Source organism: Hylobates moloch, unplaced genomic scaffold (genome assembly GCF_009828535.3).
Source record: "Hylobates moloch isolate HMO894 unplaced genomic scaffold, HMol_V3 SCAFFOLD_8, whole genome shotgun sequence".
NCBI lineage: Eukaryota > Metazoa > Chordata > Mammalia > Primates > Hylobatidae > Hylobates > Hylobates moloch.
The window spans coordinates 2,659,868-2,669,198 of NW_026652283.1; the positions used below are offsets into that span (position 1 = coordinate 2,659,868).

Here is a 9,331-nt window from a genome sequence, read left to right on the forward strand (position 1 = left end):
AAAGAAAGGTATTTTTTATAAATTTGTGTAGCCTAAGTGTATAGTGTTTCTGGTCTCCAGTGGTGTACGGTAGTGTGCAGTCATGTCCTAGGCTTTCACATTCACTCACCACTCACTCACTGCCCCACCCAGAACAACTTTCAGTCCTGCAAGCTCCACTCATGGTATGTGCCCTCTACAGGTGCACCATATTTAAATCTTTTTTACTGTTCCTTTTCAGTGTTTACATATGTTTAGATTCACAAATACTTACCACTGTGTTCCAGTTTCCTGCAATATTCAGCACAGTCACATGCTGTATAGGCTTGTGGCCTAGGAGCAGTAGGCTGTACCATAGAGCTGAGGTGTGTAATAGCTATGGCATCTAGGTTTGTGTGAGTCCACTCTGTGCTGTTTGCACAACAGAATTGCCTAACCGTGCATCTCCCCATTGTTAAGTGACACAGGACTGTACTTAGAAATGAGAGCCAGAGCACCATATCTTAAATGTATGAGATGCATCAATCAACAACAAAGAAAAATTTCAGAGCCTAAAATTTATTTACTTATTTATTTAAAAAGATGTATATTAAATAAGCTAATAGATGAGGAAAAGAATAGTAAAATAATCCCAGAATATGAAGGAATGCATTTTTTAAAATAATAGCATAAATTAATAAAATATGGACTTTATCAATAAACTCTAAAGCTGATCCTTTGAAAAGACCAATAAACAGACAAACCATCAAATCTAATATTTAAAAAAAAAACACAACAACATCAGAAATGCAAAAAGCAACATAATTACAGATGTGGAAGTGATAAGAGAATGATAAGAGTGATAAGAATGATAAGAGAATTTCAAGCCTCTGTTTTGTGGCACCTCAGAGGTGATCAGCTACTTCAAGATGAAGCAGAAGGTCTCCTTCCCAGCCAGTGGCTGCCAGAAACTCATTGAAATGGATAGTGAATGCAAACCATACCTTTTATGAGAAGCATATGGCCTCAGAAGTCGCCAGTGCCACTCTGGGTGAAGAATGGAAGGCTTATGTGGGTCGAATCAATGGTCCAAATGACAAGCGGGGTTTCCCTATGAAGCAGTGTGTCCTGACCTGTGGTTGTGTCCACCTGCTACTGCATACAGGGCATTCAGTTATAGACCAAGGAGAACTGGAGAAGGAAAGCACAGATTGTTCAGGGTTGCGTTGTGGGTGCCAATCTGACTTCTTAATTTGGTTTTTGTAAACAAAGATGGGGGAGAGAGAAAGATATTTCTAGACTGACTGATACTACTGTGCCTATTCACCTGGGGTCCACATGAGATGGCACAGTCCAATAGCTTTTCATTCTCCAGAAAGATGATGTCCACCAGTGACTAAGCCCCTAAACAAAGGACGTCAGGAACCCAGGACCAAAGCACCCAAGACTCGGCATCTTCTTACTCCACATGTCCTGCAACACAAATGCTGACGTATTGCTCTGAAGAAACAGAACACTAAAATAAATAAATAAATAAATAAGGCCAGGTGCGGTGGCTCACACCTATAATCCCAGCATTTTGGAAGGCCGAGGCAGATGGATCATGAGGTCAGGAGTTCGAGACCAGCCTGGCCAAGATGATGAAACCCCGTCTCTACTAAAAATACAAAAATTAGCCAGGCGCGGTGGCGGGCACCTGTACTCCCAGCTACTTGGGAGGCTGAGGCAGGAGAATCGCTTGAACCTGGGAGGTGGAGGTTGCAGTGAGCCGAGATTGTTCCACTGCACTGTAGCCTGGGCGACAGAGCAAGACTCTGTCTCAGGTAGGTAGGTAGGTAGGTAGATTAGATAGATGATAGATAGATAGATAGATAGATAGATAGATAGATAGATAGATAGATTAGATAGATAGATAGATAGATAGATAGATAGATAGATAGATAGATAGATAGATAGATAAATATAAGGAAGAGGTTAAACAATGTGCTAAACTTCTGGCCAACAGAATGAAGGAGACCAAAGAAAAATGCCAGGAACAGATTTCCAAGACATGGAGGCTATGCTCACTGAGAGCTTCTGAGTCTGTCAAGAATAAGATTTTCACCAGGCACGGCAGCTCACACCTGTAATCCCAGCAACTTGGGAGGCTGAGGTGGGAGGATCAGTTAAGACCAGGAGTATGAGACCAGCCTGAGCAACACAGCAAAACCCCATCTCTAAAAATAAAAAATAAAAATATTAGCCAGGTGTGGTGCCATGTGCCTGTAGTCCCAGCTACTTGAGAAGCTGTGGTGGGAGGATCACTTGGGCCCGGGAGTTTGAGGTTACAGTGAGCTAAGATGGCTCCATTGCACTCCAGCCTGGGTGACGAAGTGACATCCCATCTCTAAACACACACACACACACCACAAGATTTTTCTAAGAGTAGCAGACAAATAATATCAGACTTTAAAAAAGAAGACAGAGAACATCATGAACAAATGTGCCAATATATTTGAAAACCTAAATGAAGCAGATGCTTTTATGTAGAAAATAAGAATTATAAAATTGTCTTAAAAATTAAAAAAAAAAAACTACAACAAATTGAAAAGGTAGTCAAAAATTTAGCCTTTGAAAAGGCCCAAGATTCAATATTTTTATTTGTGAGGTCTACCAGACTATCAAGGAGTGGATCATTCCAATGTTATATTAATTTTCCAGGAACAGAAAGCTGTAGAAAACCTCTTCACTCACTCCATAAGGCTAATATAAAGCTAATGCCAATAAGAAAAAGAGAAAAAAGCAAGCAGTTATAAATATGAAAATATGTACACATAACTGTCATTGTTTGCAGACAACAGGCTAATTCAAGTAGAAAATCCATGCAAATTAACTAAAAACCCTTTATGACAATAGAATTAATAAAGTGGAAGATTAAAAGATTAACAAAGAAAAATAATTGCTTTCCTGTACTGGTAATAACTAATTAGTAAATGTAATAGACAAGATCTTATGCTATCACTTTTTCAGTATTATCATTTTGTAACTCTTACCCAATAAAATAAGACAGCAAAGGCCGGGCGCAGTGGCTCACGCCTGTAATCCCAGCACTTTGGGAGGCCAAGGCAGGCGGATCACGAGGTCAGGAGATCGAGACCATCCTAGCTAACACGGTGAAACTCCGTCTCTACTAAAAATACAAAAAATTAGTCGGGCGTAGTAGCAGGCACCTGTAGTCCCAGCTACTCAGGAGGCTGAGGCGGGAGAATTGCTTGAACCCAGGAGATGGAGGTTGTAGTGAGCCAAGATTGCGCTACTGCACTCCAGTCTGGGGGACAGAGCAAGACCCCATCTCAAAAAAAAAAACCAAGACAGGAAAAATAAATCAAAGAATCAAAGAATAAGAATTGGAGAGGAAGAAACAAAATTAAATGCCAAAAAAATTGATTGCCTGTGTATATATACAAGAAAAATTACAGAAAATTACTAAAACTAATAGGGGAGTTCAGCAAATCTTCTGTAATGTGAAATCAATTGCATTCCCTCTATATCAGCAGCAAATGGATATAGCTTTTAAAATATAATGTTGAAACTATACAATTTTAAATGTACAACAAAATAAAAGGAGAGATACGCCACATTTCTGGCCAGGAGACTTAATATCATAAAGATGTCAGGATTCCCCAAATTAATCGATATCTCAGTGCAATTCTAATAGGACTCCCAACAGGATTACTCATAGAGCCCGAAACTGATTCTACGGCGTCTGTGGAATAGAAAAAGAAACTGAATAACCAAGACAAATGTTGAAGAACAACAAGTTGAAGGACTCCTGCACTGTGAGAGGGCAGGACTTACTATAAGGCAACTTACTACGAAAACAACACGGTACTTCTGTACCAAGATAAACAAATAAACCTGAGGAATGGAATGAAAAGGCTAGAACAAGACCGACACACCTACGGAAATACAACTTATGGCAGAAGAAATGTTTCAATTAAGTAGGTGAAGATGTACTATTCAATAAATAGTATTAACAAAATGACTTATCTATACAGAAAAAAATAAAAGCATATTTCTACCTCATACCAAACATGAAAATAAATTTCAGGTTAATAAGTTATTGTGGAAAAACAAAACTTTAGAACCTTTAGAAGAACATAGAAAAGAATGTCTTTATGACCTAAAATAGAGAAGGATTTTTTAAACATGACGCAAAAAACAGAAAACATAGAGGAAAAAACTATAAATTTGACCTCATTGAAATAAAAAACTTAGATTCACCAAAATACACTGTAAATAATACCAGAGACAATCCACAAATTGGAAGAAGATATTTCTGATGCATATAACTAAGGGTCAAGAATAGACTTGAAACCGCCATGAGACACCACCTGACTCCTGCAAGAATGGCTGTAATTTAAAAAATAAAAAATAATAGATGCTGGCGTGGATGTGGTGAAAAGGGAACACTTTTACCCTGCTGGTGGGAATGTAAACTGGTACAGCCACTGTGGAAAACAGTATGGAGATTCCTTAAAAAACTAAAAGTAGACCTACCATTCCATCCAGCAATCCCACTCCTGGGTATCTATCCAGAGGAAAAGAAGTCATTATGTGAAAGAGACACCTGCACACACACACATTTATAGCAGCACCATTTGCAAAATGATGTAATGGACTTTGGGGACTCGGGGAAGGGTGGGAGGATGGTCAGGGATAAAAGACTACTGCTTGGGTGATGGGTGCAGTGAAATCTCAGAAATCACCACTGAAAGACTTGTCCGTGTAAGCAAAAACCACCTGTTCCCAAAAAACTACTGAAAATTTTAAAAAAGAATAGAGAATAGAGTATGTTTTGTTTTGTTTTGTTTTTTTGAGACAGAGTCTCTCTCTGTCGCCCAGGCTGGAGTGCAGTGGCGTGATCTCGGCTCACTGCAAACTCCGCCTCTTGGGTTCATGCCATTCTCCTGCCTCAGCCTCCCGAGTAGCTGGGACTACAGACACCCGCCACCACGCCCGGCTAATTTTTGTATTTTTAGTAGAGACGAGGTTTCACCATGTTAGCAAGGATGGTCTCCATCTCCTGACCTCATGATCCGCCCACCTCGGCCTCCCAAAGTGCTGGGATTACATGTGTGAGCCATGGCGCCCGCCTAGAGAATAGAGTATCTCAAGCACCCTACAAACGAACAAGAAGACAACCTGAATCAAACAAGCAAAAACATGAACATGCAATTTAATGGAAGATAAAATTTAAATTTTCAACCCACTAATCATTTTATAACCAAATTAAAACAGCAATGACATATTATCTCACACAAATTATATGAGCAACATTTAAAACAATTCACTAATGAACTGATGAGTTTGTACAGTAGTGTCATTTCTCCTACACTGGTAATACGAGTCTAAGTTGGACAAACCCTTGGAGGTCATGGAATATCTAGTAGAAATGAAGACACACGTACTTTAACTGGCAATTTCACTTCTAAGTGGATACCCAAGATATAAATCTGCATGTTTATTGCAGTGTTATTTGCACTAGTAAAAGAAAAAGATGAAAAACCTACATGTTCCTTAACAGGACAGTGGATTTTTTTACGGTAAGTTCATAGAGCATACTCCTATACAGCAGTTAAGGTGAATGAACTGGAACTGAAATACATCCAAAGGGCTAAGTCTCAAAAACATCACGTGGATTGCAAAAACAGCAAGTTTTCGGAAAAGGTGCAATTTGTTACTATTCATATAAAATTTTAAAATCTTCAAAATAATGCTATGTGTTTCATATTTAGCAAACATATCAGAGCATTCGGGGAATGATGCATCAAGTGCATTTTAGTAACTCCCTCTGGGGAAGGAGGAAAGGGACAGGTGGGGAGGGATGCAGAGGGCCCTCCTTGGCATCTGTAGGATGGGCTGCATGAACGTGGCTCTCCCTCCCCTCCAGGTGTGCCACTGGGGAGGCCTGGCAGGACATCATGCTGGCCTGCATGCCAGGCAAGAAGTGTGCCCCGGAGTCTGAGCCCAGCAACAGCACGGAGGGTGAAACGCCCTGTGGCAGCAGCTTTGCTGTCTTCTACTTCATCAGCTTCTATATGCTCTGTGCCTTCCTGGTAAGCCAAGGGGGAACTCAACAGCCAGCAGCCATGAGTGCCCAGTTCCAGGGCAGCCTGAACTCTCCATCTCCGCAGCTCATGGTCAGGGCAACCCTATCAGAGGAGCTGGCTTGGGAAGACTAAGGTGGCAGGAGTATCCAGCCACATGGAGAGAAAGGCAGAAAGCCCTGGGCCAGAGTGAGCTCCACCAGCATCTTGCTTGTCTGTTCTTGGCTCTTGTCATGGTGGCATTGTCCTAGAGGACAACAGGGACATGTGGGGCCTAGAAAGAACTATACATTTTTGGCATCTTACTGAGGAGTGAGGAAAAGGGGCTAAAGTCCCCCTCTGTCCTGCGCAGCCCTGCCCAGCAGCTCGGTAGGAGGGAAGCTGTCCAGCCCACGTGTGGGTTCATCACACAAAACTTTCAGGGAAGCTGTGTCAAGTTTATGTCCAAAAGACCCAGGTTCTAAGGCTGGTAGGATGGATTACTGGTCTTTAGAAATGTTGGCTTCTGCCATCAGTAGGCCCCAGCTGGCAAGGGAGTTCCAGAGGCAGGTGTGTAGGAAGGTCTTCTCACAGCACCTCATTGTACTGTTCCCCACAGATCATCAACCTCTTTGTAGCTGTCATCATGGACAACTTTGACTACCTGACAAGGGACTGGTCCATCCTTGGTCCCCACCACCTGGATGAGTTTAAAAGAATCTGGGCAGAGTATGACCCTGAAGCCAAGTAAGTTCCCAGAGGGAAATCCTGATTCCCCAAGCTGAGAGAGGGTATAGCTGACCATACCTGCAGGAGGGGCTCAAGGTTGGCCAACACTGGGTGGGTCAGTTAGAAACACTGGACTGCATCAAACCCTAGGGTGAAAGGTCAAGGGCCAGCAGGAGGAGGCCCGGCACCTTCAATTAAGTCAAAAATATATCTACTAAGTTGGGTGCGGTGGCTCACACCTGTAATACCAGCATTTTAGAAGGCAAAGGTAGTTGAATCACTCGAGGCCAGGAGTTCAAGACCAGCCTGGCCAACATAGTAAACCCCATCTCTACTAAAAATACAAAAATTAGCCGGACATGGTGGCACATGCCTATAATCCCAGCTACGGGGGAGGCCAACGCATGAGAATTGCCTGAACCCAGGAGGCAGAGGTTGCAGTGAGCTGAGATCACACCACTGCACTCCAGCCTGGGCGACAGAGCAAGACTCCATCTAAAAAAGAAAGAAAATAGTATATCTACTATATTCAGTTGAATGGAAGGATAGGCAATTCTAGTATCAGGAATAACTAGTAAGTGTTCAAGTTAGGATAGGTAGGGCCGAGGAAAATCTTGACTCCATTCCCGCTTCTGGTCTAAAGATCAGTCACATTCGGCTGACCCTCAGTAAATACCTTTTGATCAGAAGGTTAGTTCATTCAATCAGCAAGTACATATTGAGAATTTTGTTGCATTGCTAAAATCCCTTCCACCTTGAACATAGCATGGGCAGAAAATTATTCATTAAAATCTAAACACGTGTATATGTATATTGGTTCGGGGCTGTGTCATGCAAGTCTGCAGCTCTGCACTGAGTGTGACTAATATGGCCACCACACTGTGCAGTGTTGCCCATACGAGTGGGCCCTACCCCTCAGGTGCATGCGTCCTGGGCTGCTGGCAGAGACCATGGCTCTCTGATGCCCTGTCCCTCCTCTCCTTTCGCTTCTAGGGGTCGTATCAAACACCTGGATGTGGTGACCCTCCTCCGGCGGATTCAGCCCCCACTAGGTTTTGGGAAGCTGTGCCCTCACCGCGTGGCTTGCAAAGTAAGAGATAACTGGGTTCGTGGGAGGAAGAGAGAAAATAGGGGAGGCGAAGTGCCCATTTCTTGTGATCCTTTAAGGGAATGAACATACTAGTTTATGTGCCTAAAGATTACATTTTAAGGGTTCTTCTAGCTCTAAATTCTCAGACTCTGTGAGGGAATAACAGAGTGAATGCCTCCTGTCCTACTGAGCCAGGGGCCCAGTCCTGGATAAAGGCCTTGTTCAGCCCATCCCACTGCACCATCCAGGCATCCTGGGGAGGGAGACTTCCCAGCCTAGGCTAGAGGGTTTTGGCATTCTTTTCCTGGAGTTGGAGGGCCATTAGAAAGCCCAGGCATTGCCTTCAGGGGTCTGTGAGTCCTAAAATTGTACATAAAATCACTAAAATACAAAGTTTACCAGGGAGAGGATTTCTCACTTTAATCAGATTCCTTAGTGAGACCATGACCCCAAAAAAAAGTGTCGTTTCCATTTCTCCCCTCCTCTCCACCGTGGCGATTCTGCGTTCCTTGTTGGGGCAATAATGAGCTGACAGAGAGCTGGGAGAAGGGAGACCAGAGGGCTGGAGAGAGGAGGAAACTCAGATGGCAGGAGGATTCAGCTCAATGAGAATCCACTCATGGAAAATGCAGATTGAGGGAACCTAGAACCTTCTACTTGTGCTCTGTTCACTGAGTTTCTTCTCATTTGTATTTGTGCCTCCACTTTGCCCCCCCCCCACAAAAAAAAAACAACAGATTTTAAGAGATTTTCAAGGGCATAGAAAATATCAGAAAAAAAGGAGTATAAAATAAATGCAAGGTACAAACACCATGCAAGGCGAGGGTGGGGAGGGGTGCAGGCTGGAGGGGGCTAAAGTGTATCCGTTGTGGCCTCTGGATGGGCCTGGGCAGGCTGAAGCCTGGGTGCGAAACGTTCCAGTGGCCACGATACGGTTCACACCATCCATGAGGCTCACCAAGATCTGGTCACTCAGGAAAAGTGTAACCCTTCCAGACACTGAGATTAGCAGGAGGTCACCGTGTGAGCTGATGAATAGCCCCCCTTGAGCATGCCCTTGGCATGGATGCCATGGTGAGCTTCACACTGCGCTTGCTCATCATGACCCAGTGCATGCTGAAGGCCTCACACCAGAGCTCAGTACCAGGGAAGCCTGTTCTGGGGGTGTGCTAGGAAAGAAGAGGGCAAGACAGCCCTATCCAGTGTCAGCAAGCTTCTGCTCCAGCTTGATGCAGAAGCATATTTGTCAATACACAGACAGGACATGTAGCATCTCCTGCAGGCAAAGCTCCTGTGATCCTTTCTCTTCTCTGGGCTACGGAAGAATGCTGCCTGGCAGGTGGGCTCCCAGCACATGCTGGCATTCAGCCGGTCTTTGCTGCCAGTGAAGAGTACACCTGCACGCCTCAGCAGACTTTCGAGCAGGGCGCAAAGTTGGGTGGCCCTCACATCCTTTTGTGGAAGTGAAGGTCTAATGAGGACAAAT

The 9,331-nt window shown here is 43.6% G+C and overlaps 1 protein-coding gene across 18 annotated transcripts in view; it reads left to right on the forward strand.

The window, feature by feature from the left end:
• Positions 1-9,331, forward strand: part of CACNA1C (calcium voltage-gated channel subunit alpha1 C) — a 631,482-nt gene that overhangs the window by 599,135 nt on the left and 23,016 nt on the right. For all 18 annotated transcript variants that reach the window (XM_058442545.1, XM_058442555.1, XM_058442554.1 and 15 more), the window contains 3 exons: positions 5,891-6,056; positions 6,646-6,773; positions 7,749-7,845. In XM_058442545.1, coding sequence (XP_058298528.1) covers positions 5,891-6,056; positions 6,646-6,773; positions 7,749-7,845 — 391 coding nt within the window. The remainder of the gene's footprint in view (positions 1-5,890; positions 6,057-6,645; positions 6,774-7,748; positions 7,846-9,331) is intronic.